The sequence below is a fragment of the Hypanus sabinus genome, chromosome 18 (assembly GCF_030144855.1).
Source record: "Hypanus sabinus isolate sHypSab1 chromosome 18, sHypSab1.hap1, whole genome shotgun sequence".
NCBI classification, from domain to species: domain Eukaryota; kingdom Metazoa; phylum Chordata; class Chondrichthyes; order Myliobatiformes; family Dasyatidae; genus Hypanus; species Hypanus sabinus.
In genome coordinates this window covers 57215322-57238961 of record NC_082723.1, presented here as the reverse complement: position 1 = coordinate 57238961, position 23640 = coordinate 57215322, and the positions used below count along the sequence as shown (strand labels likewise).

General features: G+C 42.5%; 1 protein-coding gene across 1 annotated transcript; it reads right to left on the bottom strand.

The window, feature by feature from the left end:
* Positions 1 to 9866: 9866 nt before the first annotated feature.
* ssna1 (Sjogren syndrome nuclear autoantigen 1) lies at positions 9867 to 23301 on the bottom strand. The gene is made up of 3 exons (XM_059994388.1): positions 23116 to 23301; positions 12044 to 12243; positions 9867 to 10477 (listed from the first exon to the last, which is right to left on the bottom strand). Exons 1-3 carry the CDS (start codon positions 23165 to 23167, stop codon positions 10391 to 10393), a joined length of 339 nt encoding a protein of 112 aa, XP_059850371.1. The 5' UTR covers positions 23168 to 23301; the 3' UTR covers positions 9867 to 10390.
* Between the last annotated feature and the right edge of the window lie 339 nt (positions 23302 to 23640).

Below are 23640 nucleotides of genomic sequence, written 5' to 3'. Positions count from 1 at the left end.
TTTAGAATGGAGTTAAGGAAAAACTACTTCTCTCAGAGAGTTGTGAGGGTGTGGAATGCACTGCCTCAGAAGGCAGTGGAGGCCAATTCTCTGGATGCTTTCAAGAAGGAGCTAGATAGGTATCTTATGGATAGGGTAATCAAGGGATATGGGGACAAGGCAGGAACCGGGTATTGATAGTAGATGATCAGCCATGATCTCAAAATGGCGGTGCAGGCTCAAAGGGCCGAATGGTCTACTTCTGCACCTATTGTCTATTATCTCTATCCGTATTACCACTTTTAGCAATTATGTGCACATACTCCTAGCTCTCTTCTACAACGCTCTCTAGGGCCCTACCTTTTGTGGTTTAAGTCCTGCCTTTGTTTAACTTATCAAAATGATGGAATCAATGGCCTTATGGCCAAGTTTGTGGGGAAGTTAAGGGGAAGGAAGTATTGAAGATGCAGGGAGTTATGCAGAAGGATTTAGACAGATTAGGAGAATGGGCAAAGAAGTGGCAGATGGAATACAGTGTAAAGAAATGTAAGGCCATGCACTTTGATAGATGCAATAAAGGTGTAGACCATTTTCTAAATGGGGTGAACACTCAGAAATCAGAGGTGTAAATAGACTTGTGAATCTTTGTGCCGAATTGCCCAAAGGTTAATTTCCAGAGTTGAGTCAATGGTAAGGAAAGTAAAAGTGATATCAGCATTCATTTCAAGATGACTAGAATATAAAATCAAAGATGTAATGCAGAGGCTTTATAAGGTACTGGTCAGACCCCACTTGGATCATTGAGAGTTGTTTAGGGCCCCTTACTAAGAAGGAATGTGCTGGCATTGGAAAGGGTCCAGAGGAGGTTCATGAAAATGATACCAGGAATGAAAGAGGGGCACTTGATGGCTCTGGGTCTGTACTCACTGGAGTTTAGAAGAATGGAGGGAGGGGTATTCTCATTGAAACATATCAAATATTGAAAAGCCTCGATAGAGTGGATGTGGAGAGGATGTTTCCTATAGTGGGGTTAGTCTAGGACTGGACGAGACAGCCTCAGAATACAAGCAAGGATGTCCGTATAGAACAGAAATGAAGAGGAATTTCTTTAGCCGAAGGGTGGTGAAATTGTGAAATTCATTGCCACAGACAGTTGTGGAGGCCATATCATGGGGTATATTTCAGAATCATGTTTAATATCACTGACATATGTCATGTAATTCATTGTTTTGAAGCAGTACAATGCAAAAGGTATACAAATATGAATTACAATAAGAAAAATATATTTAAAAATTAAATTAAGTAAGTAGAGCAAAAATAGTGAGGTAGTGTTCATGAGTTGGTTTATTGTCCATTTAGAAATCTGTTGGAGGGAAAGAAATTGTTCCTAAAATAATTAGTTTGTATTCGGGCTCTACCTTCTCGAGGATGTCCTGGGTAATGGGGTCTTAATGAGTTACCGTGTTTTGAAGCTGTCCTCAGTTCATGGGAGGCTTGTGCCCATGATGGGGCTGGCTGAGTTTGCAACCCTCCACAGCTTTTTCCAGTCCTGGTCAGTGGCCCCTCCATACCAGGTGGTGATGCAACCATTTAGCGTGTTCTCCGTGGTACACTTAGAAATTTGCTAGAGTCTTTGGTGACATACCAAATCTCCTGGAACTCCTTATGAACTATAGCTGCTGTTCTGTCTTCATAATAGTATCAATTCGTTGGGCCTAGGACAGACCTTCAGACATCCAAGGACTTGAAACGGCTCACTCTTTCCACTGCTGATCCCTCAATGTGGACGGGTCTGTCTTGCCTCGACTTCCCCTTCCTTAAGTCCACAATTAATTCTTTAGTCTTACTGATATTGAGTGCAAAGTTGTTGCAACACCACACAACCAGCCAATCTTATTCTGATATTACTTCCTTGTCACTATCTATGATTCTGCCAACAACTGTTGGCAAATTTATAGATGGCATTTGAATTGTGCTTTGCCACAGTCATAGGTGGAGAGAGTAGAGTAGTGGACTATTTAAATTGGAGGTTGATAGGTTCTTGATTAGTAAGGGCAACAAAAGTTACGGGGCGAAGGCAGGAGATGGGTTGAGAGGGATAATACATCAGCCATGATGGAATGGAGGAGCAGATTTGATAGGCTGAGTGACCTAATTATGCTCTTGAATCGCATGGTCATATCTTGCACCTGTGTGAGTTAAGTTCCATCTGACATTCCTTAACTCACTTCCCTAATTACTTGTGACCAAAATAATCAGGTTAGAGTCATGAACTGTGGTGGCAAATAAGCAACAGGAGGATCTATAAATATGTGTCATCAATGAATGAGGACATGAATGCCAAAAAGCAAGTTGAAGCACAGGAACAAGCTCTTCAGTCCACCATGTCTTCATTGAGTGGATGACATTTCCCAAGGTCTCCACAACATAAAGTCAATCTTAAGCCAATATAATGTGAAATAGTAGCTGACAGCACTGGTTATGACAGACTAATTGAACCCAACAATATTACAGCAACAGAGCTGAAGATGTGCTCCCAAACTACCTTCACATCTATCCATACTCACAACCAGTGAGGCAGCATGTCAGGACAGAATCAGAGACAATATTTCAGATCAATGATTTTGTTATTGACCTCAAACGTTTCTCTACAGATGCTGTCTGGCTTGCAGATTGCAGCTTAAGAGAAAAAGGAGAAAATATTCTGACAGGTGTTCAAGACAATATTCTTAGTAAGTACTTCTGTGGCCAAACAAGGAAGCTGGCATTGCTGGACTTAGTTCTGGAAATGATCCAGGCTAAGCAGAGTATGCATTAGCGGGAGAACATATCGTAAACAGTGATTATATCATTTTGAAGTGAAATGGGAATGGATACAGGCCAGTCCAAAATTAAAAGTCAATTGGAAATGGGTCACAGCGTGGAATAGACCATTCTGGCCCTTTGAACCGTGCTCCCCAATTTAACTCTAGCCTAATCACAGGACAATTTACAACCAATTAACCTAACCGATACATCTTTGGACTGTGGGAAGAAACCAGAGCACCCGGAGGAAATCCGGGAAGAATGTACAAGCTCCTTACAGGCAGCAATGGGAATTGAACTGTGGTCCCTGGTACTGTAAAGTGTGCTAACCACTATGCTACCGTACTTCCCAATGTGCCTGTTTCAGTGGGATGAATACAGATCTGGCGCTGGAAAAATATAACTGAACCATTTAAATCTGAACAACACACACAAAATGCTGGAGGAACTCAGCAGGCCAGGCAGCATCTATGGAAAAACGTACAATCAACATTTCGGGCCGAGACCCTTTGGCAGGACTGGAGAAAAAAAGCTGAGGAGTAGACTTGAAAGGTGGGTCGAGGAGAGAGAAACGCTAGGTGAAACATTGAGGGGGAAGGATGAAGCAAAAAGCTCGAAAGTTGATTGGTGAAAGAGACAACGGCATGGAAGAAAAAAGGGGGAACAAATGTATTTGTTCGGGTAGCCTCCAACCTGATTTGATTTCTTAAACTTCCAGTAATGCCTTCACATGCCTATACTCTCCCTTGTCCACCCTCTTATCTCCTTCCCTGCCCATTGCTGCCCTCTGGTGCTCCTACACCCCCCCCCCCCCTTTCTTCCATGGCCTTCAGTCTCTTTCACCTATCAGCTTCCCAGCTCTTTGCTTCATCCCTCCCCTTCAAGTTTCACCTATCGCCTGGCGTTTCTCTCTCCCCTCCCCTCACCTTTTGAATCTACCCCTCAGCCTTTTTTCTCCAGTCCTGCCAAAGGGTTTTGGCCTGAAACGTTGACTGTACTTTTTCCCCCATAGATGTTCCACTAGCATTTTGTGTGTGATGCTTGGATGTCCAGCATCTGCAGATTTTCTCATTTGTAATTTTAATATGGAATTGTTTCAATAGTTTTGAGGAGTTAAAGTGAGAGTTCCCATGCAATAATGCAATATTAGCATTCAGTTCAAAAGGTCTAGAATACAAGAGGAGGGATGTGATGCTGAGGCATTGTAAGGCACTGGTGAGGCCTCACCTTGAGTATTGTGAACAGTTTGGGCTTCATCTAAGAAAAGATGTGCTGGCATTGGAGAGGGTCCAGAGATGGTTCACATGGGTGATTCTGGGAATGGAAGGATTATCATTTGAGGAATGTTTAATGGCTCTGGGTCTGTACTCGCTGGAATTTAGAAGGATGGGGGGGGGGGTGGGAGTGGGATCTCATTGAAACCTTTTGAATGTTGAAAGGCCTAGACACAGTAGATGTGGAAAGGATATTCCTCAAGGTAGGGGAGTCTAGGACAAGAGGACACAGCCTCAGGATAGAGGGGCATCCATTTAAAATGGATGTGGAGAAATTTCTTTAGCCAGAGGGTGGTGAATTTGTTCCCACATGCCACTGTGGAGGCCGGGCCATTGGGTGTATTTAAGGCAGAGGTTGATAGATTCTTGGTTGGACATGGCATCAAAAGTTACAGGGAGAAGGCCAGGGAATGGGGGTGAGGAGTGGGAAAAAAAGAGCGATGGGCCACACGGCCTAATTCTACTCCTTTGTCTTATGGTCTTCCCAGATGAATGAATAGAGTAAAACGGAGGATAACTAAAGAAGCATTGCAAATGCCAAGTTTTTAGCTCAAGGGAGGATAGGGCTGATTATAGAGGGTTTAAAAGAGCAATAAAGGAAATGGGAAAAGGAGTTCCTGAAAAAAAAGACTAGCAGCAAGTATAAAAAGGAATCCAAACAAACTCTTACAAAAGAGTTGTAAGGGAGTTTGATCAGGGAGAATAACGTAATTATCACAGAGGCAGAGGGAACAGCTAAGATCTAAATGAGTACTTTATATCATGTTTATGAAGGAAGAGGTGCTGATGGAGATTCAGAAAGAGAGATGTCGCTGAGATTCTGGATATGCTAGAACTAGAACTATGCAGGTGAATAAATGGTTATTTCATCTGCTATGGATGGAACAACTCAGCACAGTAACCTACCCTGTCTGTACCACGCATGATGCCAGAGTAAACTAATGCCAATTGCCTGCAATTGGACCATATTCCTCCATTCCCTGCATATTCATGTACCTACCTAAAAGCCTCTTACACACAGTCACTGTATCTGCTTCTTCCACCTCACCTGGCAGCTCCATTTCAGGCACCTTCCACTATGTGTGGGGAAAAAAAATTGCCTTGCACATTTATAAACTTTCCCCTTTAACCTATGCTCTCTAGTATTTGATATTCCCACCCTGGGGAAAATATCTCGTATCTACTCTGTCTATTTCTCTCATTACTGTACTTCTATAAGGTTACTTAACCTTCAGCACTCCAGAGAAAACAGTGCAAGTTTCTCCAATCTCTCCTTGAAACTAAGACACTTCAGCCCAAGCAACAACCTAGTGAACCTTTTCTGCACCCCCTCCAAAGCCTCCACAACCTTCCCGTGGTGTGACAGCCAGAACTGCACACAACATTTCTTTTGCCACCAAAATTTCATACAGCTACAGTATGACTTTGGCAAGTTTTAAAGTCAGTGCCCCAAACAATGAAGAAAAGTTCCTATATGCCATCTTCACCACTGTCTGCCTGTGATGCCATTTTCAGATGTAATGAGTTGAATTTCAGATTGTCGTGGGAAGCAAGGGAGGAAGTAATAATAAAAATTCACTCGGATAGATTAGCAAAAACCGATAAAGATTTGTTAAAGACAAATCAAGTTTAACCAAACTAATATGAGTTTGATGAGATCAATGAGTGAAATGTGTATGTTTGATGTGGATCTTTCAGTAAGATACCACATTGTAGACTTACTCAGGGTGAAGACCTGGAGTAAAAGGGGTGGTGGCCTATTTTTCATTCTCTGCAACAGGACATAATGGGGAAGGTTATTACTTTCTGGAAGTGAGCATAAAGTGGAGTTTCCCAAGACCCAGTGATAAAGACCATTGCCTTTAGTTATATAAATTCATTATTTGGTTAGGTACGGTATGTGGGCGACTATCTCTAAATTTGCAGATGACACAAAATTTGGACGGTTGTTAAACTGAGGATGGGAAGAGACTTCAAGGAGATATGGACACACTAACTGGTAGATGGCAGATGAAATTTAATGCTGAGAAATAGTTTTATTTTCTGCATGGAAGATGAGAAAAGGTGATTATGAAGAGGTCACATTGGTAAAAGAAATACATTGAAAACTGCAGGTTAGGCTGACAAAATGGTGTAGTTGATGAATTATAGAGTATAATAGCAAGGAATACAGTACATGAAACACTGGGTTTATCCATGTCTGCAATATTGTGTCCAGCTCAGGTCCTCCGTATTATAGTGATGAAGGCCTTGCAGGCTGGAAAAATGGGAAATTATTTAAGTCATAGTCATAAAGTAATACAACACATGGAAACAGGCTCTTCAGCCCAATGGGTCCATGCCAACCATAACATCCTTCCTGCTCATCCCAATTGCCTGTTCGGCCCATAACCACCCAAGTCTTTCCTCTCCATGTACCTATGCAAATGCACCTTGAATGTTGCAATTGTACCTGCCTTGATAATTTCCTCTGACAACTCATCTCAGGAACTCGCTAACTTCTGTATATAATGCCCTGATTAAGATTTCTACTGCTATGCCGCAGGTATTTCATTTTATCAATTTTCTGCAAAAGCAGTGTGTCCTGCTGGTAGAATGCTTTGGTTTCAGTTGAAGATAAGAAGCCCTGCTGTTCAACTTTTGAATGTTGTGTCAGCCAAACAGGATGATGGGATCTGGAGGAAATTCTAGAGAGAAAGGGGTGGAGAGAGATTTGCGACGGACAGTACTCTGGTTTGGGGTCTCTGGCAGAGCAGAACGGAAGGGAAGATGCAGCAGAATGCTGTGGGAAAGAGAGCCCCCACTGCAAGAAGTGCTTGGTGTAGATGAATGGCTCCAAGGAGGAGGGCCAGTTTGTTTGAGATGGACTTTAAGGGAAGTTTGGACTGTGGCTGGTGCTTTCACGCAGACCAAGGGTTCAATGCCATGAGTAACGGTTATACCCAGCTTTGGAAGAGATGAGCTCCAATGGTTATGTGTACGTTTAACTGTAATGGGCACTTTTATTTAATTCTTTTTTCTCTTAATGACTGTTTGATAAACTGAAATTAGTAAATATACTTTATAATTTTATGCGGTGTACAATCTGTTATTTCTTGCTAACTGATAACTGTGGACGGACAGTACTTACACAGCATTCACTCAAATCAAAGTTCCTTAAATTGGAACATCATGAGGTTCCTGCTTAGCTGAACCCCAAATCATACCAACCCTAGATGCATATTATTTATGAAAGGTGGCCTTCTCACCGCGGTTAAGTGGCTGTTAACAGTTAACTATTGAGCCAAGTTTGCACACGACCCCAGTGAGAGGTTTATGTGTGTGTGTGTGCGTGTGTATGTATGTATAAAAAAAAGCTCTTGGGTCTCCCCTCTTATCTTGTATCTGTGCCCTCTAGTTTTGGACCCTGAGGAAAAGTCTATGACCATCCACCTTATTCATCCTCCTCGGGATTTTATAAACTTTTCTCATTCTCCCACACTTCAAGCAGTAGAGATCCCCTATGGTCAAGAACCTGGGATACAAAATGAAGGAAGGTGATTGCCCAAAGAATCAAAGATGATAATGGAAAATTTTTTACAGAGTAGGTAGTTAGGTTCTGGAATGCATTATTGGGCTGGAGGCAGATTTGGCTGTAACATTCAAAAGAGATTGTGATTCTAGGGCCTTTTTTGTTCTCATATCTGTATAACCACATCCAGTGAGTTCTACCAGGACCATAGTCACAGAAATTCATACCCTGGACCATTTCAGTGAGAACAAGAGCACATGCCTACCCAGCATCTGGAGTCCATTGCCTGTCTGACTGGTCAGTTTCTACTGTGGCTCTCAAATATAAAATGAATCAGTATTTGAGGGAAAAAAATCAATAGAGCCATGGGGACTAGTTCCATTGCTCTTGCAGAGAGACAGCACAAACATTAAGGTTCCTGATGATCTTCTCACTCCCTATCAAATAATCTGCACTCCATTGTAATTTGAGATACTCAATGACGCTTCTCTAGCCAGCCACTGAACATATGTAATGCTTAGTAGCTTTAAGTTATGTCCAGGATATGCTTTTCAAATGCACTTCTTTAGTCATAGTAACACAGCAGGAGAACAGGCCCTTTAGCCCAAATCATTTGTACTGACTATGGTGTCCCATTTAGCCCATATCCCTCTAAACCAGGGGTTCCCAACCTTGTTTATACCATGGACCAACATCATTAACTGAGAGATCCGTAGACCCCAGGCTGGGAACCCCTGCTGTAAACCCTTCCTAACCACATACTTGTCTTTTGAACATTGTTATTGTATCTAAATCAATCACTTTCTCTAGCAGCTCATTCCATGCATGCACTATTCTTAACATGGAGCTGTTGCCCCTCTCTTGTGTAATGGCCTGGTTCAGATTTTTTGTGCTATGCTGTAAGTATTTCATTTTAGCAGTTCTGTAAGAGCTGTCTGTTTTGCTTTCAGCCTGTTTGAGTTACTATTAAAGGTAAGGGATGCTTAGGAATGTGTCATCCAGTCAGGATGCTGGGGGAGAGGTTTTACAAAGGACACTAAGGTGGGTCAAGGTCTTCTTTGGTGGGAGATGGCAAGAGAAGGAGCTTGAGAGAACTGGCCATAGGATTTGATTTGGCAAGAACAGGTGCACCACAGGGCAAAAGTTAACCATGTTTTGGCACCATCGGCACCTTTTGAGGTTCCTGAGTTATGGTTTGATCACATCACTGTGGACCTGGCTGGTCCTCCCCTGCTTTCCCTCTCCCCTCACCTCCCAACAGCAGTTCCACGCATCTCCTTATCAAGGTAGATGCCAGAGTTGTCCCTCTAGCGCTGATGATGACTGCAGACAAGGCTCGGCTATTCATTGACATCTGGGTTGTTCGGTTTTGCACCCCGTCTGATGTTTCTTCTGACTGTGGTCCCCGCTGGGGCACAATGGCCCAGAATCTTGATGATAAATTGCATCACAGCAGCGTATCACATGCAGTCCAATGGCCTGTGTGAGCAATTTCACTATTCCTTAAAGGCTGCTCTGAGGACCCTCATGTGGGACGAGTCTTGGCATGGTCATCTCCCGTGGATCCTGATGGGGCTCAGAAGTTCCAAAAGAGGACCTGCAGTCCTTCACACAGCTGAGTTGGTGTGCTATGGGACTACGGGTGCCAGGTGATTTTATTCCTGACTCCACAACCACATGGCTGGCATCTCAAGTGTTCTGCTCTCCTCAGTAAACTCAATTCTTTTACATCTATTCTTACCTCCCATCATGGAAACAGCACCCTTGGGTTCCAGTTGACCTTGTTTGTTTTTGTCCATTGTGATGGATATCAACACCCACTCAAGCTTCCTAATGATAGTCCGTTCCCCGTTTTGGAATGTGGTGGAAAGATTATTGTAGGTTGGACAGGCAAACCTGAATGTATTTCTGTAGATTGCCTTACAACCGGCCCACCAAGACCTGGATGCTTTCACTAACATACCCCCTGCATCAGAATATGAACTCGAGTGTGTTAGCACACTCCTGGCTGAGCCAGAATCACCTGCTGTTACTCAAATGAACCCCAGCTCCAGCCTCATTCACAATGCCAGTTTTGGTGAATTCTGGTTGGGGTGGGGGCTGCTGTGTAGGGTAATGTAGTGGATGACAGATGACACGTTGTTGTTCATAACAGAAACTGCTCTACATAATTGATAAACGCAGTCTTTGAATTGTGTTCACTTTAAGAGACAGAGTCTGATGTAATGATGTCAATGTAAGGCCCCTGCTTTCGGATTGTTCATAATGGAAGTAAAGGGCTGCGGCTTTTAAGCATATAAACTGACCTGCATGTTTTATTCACAAAATCTTACAATAATTTAAGAAATAAAGCTTTTACTAAATCTTTAAGTATGAACTCAGTTGGTCTGTCTATAGATGTTGCAGTGAAAAACGTATGACTGCACGAAGATTTTTGTGGCCAATGCCTGCAGACTTTAGCTATTCCTGTTAACTTTCTCCTTCACAGCACAGCATTTTCCTTCAATGCCAAAGTGATCAGGGGAGTTCAAATGATAAAACTTACAGAAAATGGGGATCACTATCCCTCCTCTCACCATAAAAGGCAGGTAAACTTCTTTCTAGTGCTGGAAGGATTCCCAATCACCCTCTATAATGATATATTTAAATAATCCATGTTTTCTATCTCCATATACTTTATTACAATGCGGCACTACAAAGAAGTCATTTTTTGAAGAATCAAAAATCCCTGATAAAGGTGTTGTTTGAAACTGTACAGTAGGCATCTGTTGAGGACATTTCTCACTGTTGTGATTGAAGTTGACTGCAGAAAAATCAGGAGTCATTCATCTCTGTTCTCTTTGACTTGACTCAGACTTCCAGCTTCCCGCTTCAGAACAGTCAGCAGTGTCTGTGAGCTTTCCAGGATCTGTTCAAACAGGGAATGGCAATGAACAGTGCATTTAACTGCTACAGGGGAAGGGCATCAGCAAGAAAACATAGGATTGTAGAAGGAAGAATTAAAAAGGCAAGGGATCTGACTATAACAAAGTCATTAACACTGAAACTATCTACTGATGTTGTGTGGCCAAAACTTAAGAGCTTAGTGTTCAGGAGCATAAAAGGTCGCAAATGAAATACAACATAGGGAACTGTATGGCCATGTACTTTGGTAGAAGGAATAAAAGCATAGACTATTTTCTAAATGGGGAAAAAATTCAACAGTCCAAGGTGCAAAGGATTTCCTAAAGATTCATTTGCAGGTTGAGGAAAGCAAATGTCAGCATTCATTTTGAGAGGACTAGAACATAAAAGTAAGGATGTAATGCCAAAGCCTTATAAGGCACTGGTGAGGCCTCACTTGGAGTACCGTGGGCAGTTTTGGTGGGTCTGTTATTTAGGAATTTAGAAAAATGAGAGGTGGTCTCAATGAAACCTACTGAATGTTGAAAGAGATGTGGAGGATGTTTCCTATGGTTGGGAGGCGGGGTGTCTAGGACCCAAGGGCATAGCCTCAGAATAAAGAGACGTCGCTTTAGAACAGAGATGAGTAATTTCTTTAACCAGAGGGTGGTGAATCTATGAAACTCACTGCCGCACTCAGCTGTGGAGGCCAGATCATTGGGTGTATTTAAGGTGGAGGTTGATATGTTTTTGATTAATTGGGGCATGAAAGATTATGGTGAGAAGGCAGAAGAATGGGGTTGAGAGGGAAATGGATTAGCTATGGTAGAGCAGAATTAATGGACTGAATGGCCTAATTTTGCTCCTATGTCTTATGGTCTTATGATTAGGGAGCTTAAAGTAAAGGGACCTTTAGGAGGCAGTGATCCTAATATGATAATTCACCCTGCAATTTGAGAGGGAGAAGCTAAAGTCAGATGTATCAGAATTACAGTAGAGTAAGTGGAATTACAGAGGTATGAGAGTTGCCGGCCAAAGTTGATTGGAAGGGGACTATAGCAGGGATGATGGCAGAGCAGCAATACCTCGAGGTTCTGGAAGCAATTCACAATGCACAGGATAAATACATCCCAAAGAAGTATTCTAAAGGCTGAATGACACAAGATTGGCTGACAAGGGAAGTCAAAACCAACATAAAAGCAAAAGAAAGGGCATATAAAAGAGCAAAAAGCAATGATAATATCAGACGTCACTGCGAATACTTAACTGTAATGTCCATGAAAATGCCAACAAGCTCAGTTTTCTGTTCTCCGAGCACAAATGTTTAGGCATCCCTACAAAAGTGTAACAGACAGTCCCAGGGTACAAAAAGGATCACTCACAAAGTAGTTTTCATTGTCTATGTTCAGTGATCCTGCTAAATTAAAATGTGATTTATGGGGATGATGATCATGGATGCAGAAAGGAAAGGTGACTGACGTAAAGCTTAGTTTTCCAGTAGGTGTTCAAAGTCATGGCTGTGTATCTTGATGATATTTTAAGTAATTGATAAGATTTCAATTAAAAGAACCTGAGCAATTTTTGTACTCACCTTCATATAAGCGGCTTCAGTCTCTGCAATAGTTCTATCAAATTCATTTCGTGTAGCCATTTTGCGTGCTAGGCTCTCATTCACCTTTGCAAGTTTCTCCGTCAAAATGCGGATGTCATTCTGAAGCTTGTTCTTTTCCTCTTCTTCCTGAAGAATTTGCTGATTCAGCTCTTCTCTCTTTGTACACAAATCCTCGATACCTGTCATTGCAGGAAATAAAACATCCAGCTAGAGTGTTGTCAAGAGATATGGAATAATTCAGTCAAAAAAGTTACTGAATAGGTGACAGACTGAAAGGACTGAATGGACACTTTCTGAAAACAAGCTATACTGTTTTTCATCCCTTTCTTCCTTTTCCTGCTCCTCATCTGCCCCCTTTCCCATGCTCCTCTCTCCTTTGACCTTTCTTCACACAGACAAAAGTACATGGATTCAATGTAATAGCCATCACAGGACCATGGTTGAAAAGTGACAAAGGTTGGGAATTAAATGTCCTTGGATATTTAACTTTTAGGGGAGATGGCCAAAATGAAAAAGGAAGTTAGTTAGCCCTAACATTAGCAAATTAATTAAAGACAAAAGTAAATGATCCTAGTTTAGAAAAATAAGAAATAGAAACAAATTGGCTGGTATTGAAGAACAGTAGAAGGCAGAAAATATTGCTTCAATTTATATAAATACCCCTTACAGTAGATTCATAGAGCACTACAGCTCAGAAGCAGGCCCTTCTTGTAAACTTAAATTTGCTGGACCAAATAACTACAGCACATAAGATTGTTCCTTTATCTTTTTACCAGTTTACTTCTTCGAGCTCAGCCAGCGAGGGAACTTGGCCCTGACATTGGTGAGAAGCGTTCTCATCTCTCTGGTGGTTTAAACAAGTCCACTGTTCGACTTCCAGAACTGTTACAATTTATAAGGCCGCTGATACAAAAGAACAATCAGCTTGACAGACACTCCAGCCACTTTAATTAAAAAAAGGAATGTCCTACCTGGTTTGTTGGAGCCAAAACTTAATTACAAAGAGAAGAACATCCACCAATTTATGCTTTAATTAAGAAAGGAATGTCCTGTCCAATTTCCATCAGGTGTCACCTTTCGTCGAAACCAAAAGGTGTGAAAAATCAGGAGACATCTTTTGTGGATCTGGGTGAACTTTAACCCTCATCTTGCTCCAAAGAAGCAGTTGTGAGACATTATTCAAACACACTTTAGTTACTCACAAAATACACAGACATAGTCTGTACTTAATCCATTATTTACAGGAATCTGAGATTTCCTTAAACTTTACCAGCCCTTTGGCCCATCTAATCCATGCCAAACTATTATTCTGGCTATTCCCATTGACCTGCACCTGGACCACAGTTCTCCATATCCCTATCCAAACTTCTCTTAAATTTTTCAATCAAAGTTGAATCTACCACTTGCATCTCATTCCATACTCACACCACTCTCTGAGTGAAGTTCTCCCTCAGGTTCCCTTAAATATTTACCTTGCTCTTAGCATATGACCTTAAGATGTAGATTCACCCAATCTCACTAGAAACAGCCTGTTTGTACTTACCCTATCTATACCCATACTAATACCACTATCAAAACCACCCTCATTCTCTTGAACTCCAGAGAATATAGACCTAACCTAGTAACCTTTTCTTATGATTGAGGTCCTCAAATCCCAGCACCATCTTTGTAAATTTCTCTGTACTCTTTCAGTCTTATTGACATCTTTCCTGTAGACGAATGACCAGAACAGCACGGTAGTGCTACAGTTAACATAGAAAGATAGAAAATAGGTGCAGGAGTAGGCCATTCGGCCCTTCAAGCCTGCACTGCCATTCAGTATGGTGATGGCTGATCATCTAACTCAGAACCCTGTACCTGCTTTCTCTCCATACCCCCCGATCCCTTTAGCCACAAGGGCCATATCTAACTTCCTCTTAAATATAGCCAATGAACCAGCCTCAACTGTTTCCTGTGGCAGACAATTCCACAGATTCACCACTCTCTGTGTGAAGAAGTTTTTCCTCATCTCGGTCCTAAAAGGCTTCCCCTTTATCCTTAAACTGTGTCCCCTCGTTCTGGACTTCTCCAACATCAGAAACAATCTTCCTGCACCTAGCCTGTCCAATCCCTTTAGAATTTTATACGTTTCAATAAGATCCCCCCTCAATCTTCTAAATTCCAGTGAGTATAAGCCTAGTCGATCCAGTCTTTCTTCATATGAAAGTCCTGCCATCCCAGGAATCAATCTGGTGAACCTTCTCTGTACTCCCTCTATGGCAAGAATGCCTTTCCTCAGATTAGGAGACCAAAACTGCACACAATATTCTAGGTGCGGTCTCACCAAGGCCTTGTACAACTGCAGTAGAACCTCCCTGCTCCTGTACTCAAATCCTTTTGCTATGAATGCCAACATACCATTTGCCTTTTTCACCGCCTGCTGTACCTGCATGCCCACCTTCAATGACACCCAAGTCTCGTTGCATCTCCCCTTTTCCTAATTGGCCACCATTCAGATAAAAATCTGTTTTCCTGTTCTTGCAACCTAAGTGGATAACCTCACATTTATCCACATTAAATTGCATCTGCCATGAATTTGCCCACTCACCTAACCTATCCAAGTCACCCTGCATCCTCTTAGCATCCTCCTCACAGGTAACACTGCCGCCCAGCTTCGTGTCATCTGCAAACTTGGAGATGCTGCATTTAATTCCCTCGTCTAAATCATTAATATATATTGAAAACAACTGGGGTCCCAGCACTGAGCCTTGTGGTACCCCACTAGTCACTGCCTGGCATTCTGAAAAGGTCCCGTTTAATCCCACTCTTTGCTTCCTGTCTGCCAACCATTCCAACGAATGCTATTACACTGCCAGCGGTCCGGGTCCAGTTCCCGCCACTGTCTGTAAGGAGTTTGTATGTTCTCCCTGTGACCGCATGGGTTTCCTCCCACAGTCCAAAGACACATAGATTAGTAGGTGAATTGATCACATGGATGTAATTGGGCGGCACAGGCTCGTTACGCTGATGTATTTCTAAATCTGAATACTCCAAATTTGGCCTAACCAATGTCTTCTATGACTGTAACATAACATCCCAACATGTATACTCAATACTCTGATGTATGAAGGCCAATGTGCCAAAAGCTCTCTTTATGACACTGTGCACCTACGATGCCACTTTCGAAGAATTATGGATGTGTGTTCCCAGATCCCTCTGTTCTACCGCACTCCTCAGCGCTCTGCCATTCACTGTGTAAGATGTACTTTGGGTTGTCCACTCAAAATACATTAAATTCCATCAGCCATTTTTCAGCTGGTCCAAATCGCACTGCAAGCTTTGATAGTTTCCCTGCTGTCTACAATGGCCCTAATCTTGGTGTCATCTACAAATGTGCTGATCCAGTTCACCACATTATCATCTATATCATTACTTGAGATAACAAGTAACAATGGACCCAGCACAATTTCCTGTAGCACATCACAAGTCACAGCTGGTCTGTTGGTGCAGAGAGTGGTAATAGATGGTTGCCTCCCTGGCTTTTTGGGAATGTTGAATCCAATTTGCTATCTCATCTTGAATGTTAAGTGACTAAACCTTCCTGAACATCTCCCATGTGGGACTTTGTCAAAGGCCTTGCCTAAGTCCATGTCCATCCACTGATTTCCTTCATCAACTTTCTTGGTAACCTCCTTGAAAAACTCTAAGATTGGTTTGACATGACTTACTGCACACATAGCTATGTTGACTATTACTAGCCAGGGCCCTATAATTAACAATTATACTTACTGTCTCTTAGGACATCTTCCAATAACTTGTCCACCATTGACATTGGGATCACTCGCCTCAATTTCCTGGCTTATTCTTGAGACTTTCTTAAATAATGGAACATTAGCTAATTCTCAATCCCTCAGCACCTCACCCATGGCTAAGGATATTTTAAGTACCTCTTCCAGGGTCCCTGCAATTTCTCCACTAGCCAACACAAGGTTTATGGGGGTGGGGGGTGGGGGAGAGCAACTGGTTAGGCCCTGGAGACTTATCCACCCTAACTCTTAAGACAACAAGCTCCTCCTCTTCTGTAATTTAGATATGGTCTAGATATTTAGATATGATACCTCTCTACTGTTTTGCTTCAGTTCTATAGACTGTGTCCGTCTCCCAAGTAAAGGCAGATGCGAAAAAGTCAGGTTTATTATCACTGACATACAGTATGTCACGAAATTTGTTTTGTAGCAGCAATACAGTGCAATACATAAAAATTACTATAAATTACAGTAAGATAGATAGGTACAGCAACAAGTGAAGTAGTGTTTATGTTCATTGTCTGTTCAGAAACATGATGGTGGAGGGAAAGAAACTGCTTTTAAAACATTTGAGTGTGGGTCTTCAGACTCCTGCATCTCCTCCATGATGACAGCAATGAGAAGAGGGCATGTCCTAAATGGTACTTGTCCTTAATGATCAATGTCACCTTCTTGAGGCATTGCCTATTGAAGATGTCCTTGATGGCAGGGAGGCCAGTGCCTATGATGGAGCTGGCTGAGTTTGTAACCCTTTTCAGCTTTATCCAATCCTTTGCATTGGTGTCTCCATACCAGACAGTGATGCAACCAATCAGAACGATCTCCACAGTACACATACTCTTCAAACTCCTAATTAAATATACACTGTCTTGTCTTGCATCAATATGTTGGGCCCAGGATAGATCTTCAAAGATGTTAACACCCAGGAACTTGAAGCAGCTCACCCTTTGCACTGCTGACCCCTCAATGAGGACTGTGTTTTTTTTCTTCCGATTTGCTCCTGCAGGCACATCTGGTTTACGGACTTGAGTGGAGCACCAACACAGAGACTGTGTGCAAGAAGGACCAGAATCGCCTCTACTTCCTGACAAGACGGAGATCCTTTTTGGAGTATGCAGGTCTCTTCTTCACATGATCTACCAGTCTGTTGTTGCCAGTACAATCTTCCATGTGGTGGTGTGTTGGGACAATGGCATCAACGTGGGTAATGCCAACAGGCTCAGTAAACTGATTAGAAAGGCTGGCTCTGTTATAGGAATCATATTCAACACACTGTGATAGAACAAATGACCCTACGGAAAATCCTGGCATTTCTGGACAAAGTTTCTCACCCTCTGAATGCCACCTTGGCTGACCAGAGAAGCACTTTTGGTAACAGGCTAAGACAACTGCGCTGCTCCAAAGAGTGCTACATGAGGTCATTTTTACCCTTGATGATCAGGCTTTATAATGAGTCAACCCATTGCCGTGGAAGTGATGACCCTCTCCTGTTAGACTCTTTAAGGTAACTTATTTTTTTATACTTTCTACTCTTCTAATATTTATACCTCTACACTTGTGATGCTACTGTGATTCTGCAACTTCCTTTGGGATCATAAAGTCTCTAGCTATCTATTAGCAAAAATAATGAAAAGAAAATTGCCAATATTTACAAAAAGATGTCTACCAGGAAACACAATAATTAGCTCCAAACTATTTATCTAATGTGAACTCCTGGTAGCCTAATCTCTCTCTCTCTCTCTTTTTTTTTGTGTGCCATACTCTGCCAGAGCCTCGGTGACCACTTATTTTTTCAAGTGGTTGTCTTGGAGGAAAGATTCTGTGAGTGGTCCCCTACGTCCTTCCCACAGCGCCCTGTTTTCTTTTACGAGGCTGAGTTGCGAGCTCGACACTCAACCAGGCACTGATGGAAAGTGTGCCCGGGAGCAGCCCAACTGGGTTCAAACTCGGGAACCTTCACTCCGGAGTCCAGCGCTGATGTCACTGCGCCACCAGCCGGCCTCTCTCTCCTACCGAGGGCAAAGAGTCCTGATTTCCTTAGGCACTAGGACATACCAACTTTAATTACTAGCCAAGTTAACTTAAGACTACACATGAATTAGAATATGCTGCACCACACAATGTGGTTTCAATCATATTACAAAATAAAAAGTATCTACATTAAATACACTACACAAACAACATGCACACATTTACACATCCCCATTACTAAGGAAATTGAATAATCTGCTGCATATGGCAGGAAAGGCAACATAAAGCCAAGCTGGTGGAATACATTAGAATATACTGGGAAAGACATTGAAGTGCGCACGCTCCGCACGACAGCAGAATGGCAAGGCAATGTGTGTGTGGATCTATATATAGATGGATATATGGAGTATGTTTGCTGAGCATTCTCTGTCACAAGGGCAATTCATGGGGTGTGTCAGACAGTTTACTAGGTCAAAACAAGAAAAGATATTCTTTTAGATTTAGTATTGCATAAGGAGAAAGAGCTAATTGAAGAACTAATGTTATAAGTTCTTGTGGGAACACTAATAATACAACAGAATATTGTCTTAAGTTTTAATGCGATGCAGTTTAATCTGAAATCTTAGTATTATATTCAGATATAGTAAACAACAAAAGCACGAGTTGGCAATGCTACATTGCGAAAGCACATTAAAAGGTATAAGTTGGCAAATACGTAATGGCTAACATTTTAAAAATTAAGACATGCGAGCAATGTATATCCCTGTAAAACAACAAGAAACAGGAAAAGTGGTCCAGTCAATGCAATCAAGTTAAAGATAGCATTAAATCAGAGGAAATTATAACGTTGCTAGAAGAAATGACTAAGCTTGGATTGATAAAATCTCAGGGTATAAAAGCAGAACTGAGGCTTTGATAAGGAAAGAGAAACTAAAGTTCAATAGGCAAAGCTTCTATGTATATGTAAAATAAAGCAGAATTACTGTGGGCAAAGACTGAGAAAGGACAACATACATTGGAGAAATAAGGAAATTACACAGAAAATAAACTAAACATTTTGTATTCTAAAATTAAAACTGCTAATGTTGGAAATCTGAAATGAGAATATAAACTCCTGGATATTCTCAACAGATCAGGCAACAGAGGTTCAGAGTTATTAGTACAAGTCAATGGTCTTTCACTGAATGTCTTCCTCGGTGAGTAATAATATATTTTGTAGTATTCTTCATGGAAGACAAAGCCTGAAAATAGTGGAGGACGATGGAATCAGAGTGACTGGGGTTTGAAGAAATTCACATCAATAAGTAATTGGAATTAGACAAATTACTGGAACTAAAAGGTGACAAGTCCTCTGATAACCTGTTTCCTATGGTTTTGAAAGAGATAGCGATGAAAGCAATGGTTGCACTGTTTGTGATTTCTAAAACACAGATTCGAGAACAGTTTCCATAGATCGGAAATTAGCAAATGTTAGCCCACTATTTAAGAAGAGGGAAAGAGCGAAAACTGGGAGTAACAGATCAATTGGCCTGACATGAATTGCAAGAGGTGTTGGGACCCAACTACTCTTGTTAGGTCTCAACACCACCCCCTGTAACTGAATCACAGACTTCTTGACAAAGAGATCTCAGACAGTCCATGTAGGTGACCTTTCACAACAATTACTGAAATCACAGGTAACAGGAGAGCAAAGCGCAAGTTGGGCTTCAACGCAAGAATAGAGTTGTCCTGATCCATTTATATTAGGCATCCGGAAATTGCAAATGGACTATCATGAACAAGTCTGTTTACTCTAACAAAGGAATAACATACCTGTGATAGGTGGAGTGCAATAATGGTTTGTCAAATTGCCTCAAGGTGTCACATTAGTCACATAGGCATTTAGTACTCGATGTTTATGCTTTGTGGAAATTAAAATAATTAGAGGTGAATCCACTGAACATGCAGAAGACTGCAATGTAGCTGATGCTGTGCCTTTACTTAAGATGGTTTGTAAAGATACACATGGTAAGTACAGACCTGTTAGCCTAACATCTGTGGTAGATAGGATACTGGAAAGCATTCTGAGGGACATTTGGAAAAAGCAGGGTTTGATTAGGGATAGCAACTATGGCTTTGTGCGTGGGAGATCTTGTCTTACGAATTTGAATTTTTTGATGAAGTGCCAAGGAAGGCTGACGAGGTAGACAGGGTACACGTGGATTTCAGTACAGCTTTTGATAACATTCAGCGTTGTAGGTTGCTCTGAAGGGTTAAATCATAGGGCACCCAAGGAGAGCTAGCAAACTGGATACAACATTGGCTGGATGGTAGGAATCAGAGGGTGATGGTGATGGTGATTTTGCTCAGACTAGAGGTCTGTGACTAGTGATGTGTCCCAGGAGAAATTTTGGGCTCACTGTTATTTGTCAGCTGCAGTACATCAACAACTTGGATTGTAATATAGAAGAAGAGTTAATAAATTTGCAGATGACACTAACATAGGTGATACTGTAGACAGAGGAGTACCAAAGATTGCAGCAAGATCTTGTTCAGCTTCATATGTAGGTCGACAAATGGAATTTAATTCAGTTTAAGTGTGAAGTGTTACATTTTGGAAAGACAAATCAAGGTCAAACTTTTATATTGAACAGAAAGACCCCAGGTATTGTAGAACAGAAAGACTTTGGAGTACAGGTGCATAATCCCTTTAAAGTGGAGTCAAGGGTAAACATGTTATTATGCCTTTAATGTCTCTCTTTTTCCTTTTCAAGGTGGATGGGGTTCTGTCGAAGACCCTAACCTACAGCTACACTCAAACTCAGATGCTGTGGCAATGGGACCCACTCCCCGGGGCTCACGACTGGCTGCTTTCTGATATCCCAAGGACATGGCCTAGAAGGTAAGGGTGCCTTCGGTGGTCTGAGGCTTCATGGCCCTCATCTTCTAGGCCGAGTCCTCGGGATATTGAAAACAGTCAGTTGTGCTTGGAGGGTAGAAGTTGCTGATGCTTTTTTTTGCTGAAGTCAGTGGGGGGGGGGGGGGGGAGGATTGGTGCTTTGACCATAAGATATAGGAGCAGAAGTAGTCCATTTGGCCCATCCAGTCTGCTCCGCCATTCAATCATGGCTGATCCAATTCTTCCAGTCATCCCCACTCCCCCACCTTCTCCCCATATCCTTTGATGTCCTGGCTAATTAAGAACCTATCTATCTCTGCCTTAAACACATCCAATGGGACTTGGCCTCCACAGCCGCTTGTGGCAAAAAATTCCACAGATTTACCACACTCTGACTAAAGTAATTTTTCTGCATCTCTGTTCTAAATGGATGTCCTTCAATCCTGAAGTTGTGCCCTCTTGTCCTAGACCCCCCTACCATGGGAAATAATTTTGCCATATCTAATCTGTTCAAGCTTTTAACATTTGGAATGCTTCTATGAAATCCCCCCTCATTCTCCTGAACTCCAGGGAATACAGCCCAAGAGCTGCCAGACATTCCTCATACAGTAACCCTTCCATTCCTGGAATCATTCATGTGAATCTTCTCTGCACATCCCTGCTCTTATATTCTATATCTCTAGAAATGAATGTCAACATTGCATTGGCTGCCTTCACCACCAACTCAACCTGGAGTTAACCTTTAGGGTATCCTGCACAAGGACTCCCAAGTCCCTCTGCATTTTGAAATCTCTCTCCATCTATATAATATTCTGCCAATTTATTTCTGCACCGAAGTGTATGACCACACACTTTACAATTGTATTTCATTTGCCACTTCTTTGCCCATTCCCCTACACTATCTAAGTCTCTCTGCAGACTCTCTGTTTCCTCAACACTATCTGCTCCTCCACCTATCATTGTATCAATGGCAAATTTAGCCACACATCCATTAATCCCATAGTCCAAATCATTGACATACATTATAAAAATCAGCCATCCCAACACTGACCCCTGTGGAACTCCACTGGTAACCGGCAGCCTGTCAGAATAGGATCCCTTTATTCCCTCTCTCTGCTTTCTGCCGATCAACCAATGCTCCACCAACGCTAGTAACTCCCCTGTAATTCCATGGGCCCTTATCTTGCTAAGCAGCCTCCTTTGCGACACCTTGTCAAAGGCCTTATGAAAATCCAAGTACATCACATCCACTGCATCTCGTTTGTCTACCCTGCTTGTAATTTCCTCAAAGAATTGCAGTAGGTTAGTCAGGCAGAATTTTCCTTTCAGGAAACCATGCTGACTTTGGCCTATCTTGTCATTTGCCTCCAGGTATTGTGTAATCTCATCCCTAATGATCGCTTCCAACAACTTTTGATGTCAGGCTAACAGGTCTATGGTTTCCTTTCTGCTGCCTCCCACCCTTCTTAAATAGTGGAGTAACATTTGCAATTTTTCAGTCTGGTACAATGCCAGAATCTATTGATTCTTGAAAGATCATTGCTAATGCCACTGCATTGATTAGAACACACTTGGGAGTATTGTGAGGAGTTCGGGGTCTTACTTTAGAAATGATGGTGGCATTGGAGAGGGTCCAGAGATTCATGAGAATAATCCTGGAAATAAAATGGTTGAAGCATGCCTGTGTGTGGGTGGGTGGGAGTTCTTGGTCCTCCAAAATATTCTACATGGAGTTGATGGCTCAGAGTTTGTAATCGCTGGAGTTTAGATGGGGGGGGGGGTGGAAATCTCATTGAAACCTATCAAATATTGAAAGGCCTAGATAGAGGAGAGGATGTTTCCTAAGGTGGGGGAGTCTAGCACCAGAAGGCACAGCTCAGACTAGAAAAATGCCACTTTAAATCAGAGATGAGGAAGAATTTCTTTATCCAGAGGGTGGAGAATCAGTGGAATTCAGTGCCACAGACGGCTTTGCAGACTAAGTCATTGGGTATATTCAAAATGAAAATTGATAGGTTCTTCATTAGTTTGTATGGGCGTCAAATGTTACGGGAAAAGTCAGGATAATGGGGCTAAAAGGGATAATAAATCGACCATGATGGCATGGCGGAGCAGACTCGACGGGCCGAATGTCCTAATTGTGCTCCCGTGTCTTATGATGTTATGGAATAGAGGCCCATTGGACATCAGATGACCGTCATATTAGAACCTGAGGTGTTGTGTGGACTATGAAGGCCCAGTTGCTGAATCTAATTAAGGCAGTGATAGATAAAACTGTAAGTGGAGGAAAGTAATACTGACTAGAAGATTTACTATAACCGAAGGAGGCAGAGGGTCCAGCAGTCGACTGCGCCTCTTATTCCCGTTGTTTTCCTGTTTCCCGCCGGCCCATCGCCTCGTCACCCCATCCCACTTACATTTAACCAGTTCGTTGTTGTACGACTGCAGCGCGGCTCCCTGGTGGCTCATGGCAGCGGCTCCAATCGCCCTTGGGCCGCAGCCTCCAGATCCCCGCCACCCGTCCCGGTCCCGGTCCCGCTCCCGCCAGCCGTCTCCCAGCAACAACCAACAGCCGCCTGCGTGGCGTCATCAGCCTGCGACTCGCGCCGCATTGATTTGACGTCCGCAGATCTCCCGGTTGCTTGTCCGTGATGCCAGTTCCCGGTGTCAGGCACTTCTTTGAGAGTCAATGGCCGGACCCATCGCGGCAGCGGGAGGGGGGAAGGGAAAGAGGGAGCAGGGCGCTGGTCAGACAGACAAGCCCAAGTGGTTGAAAGGAGTGGGGTCAAGAGAACTGAGTGCCAGCCCTTGAGTGAATGATAATTCATTTCAACATCCTTAACTGTAACCATTTTGGCCGCCCGCTCTCTGTCATTTGGACCTGAAGAAGTGTCTCGGCCCGAGACGTCGACTGTCGGTTCATCTCCATGGTGGCTGTCTGA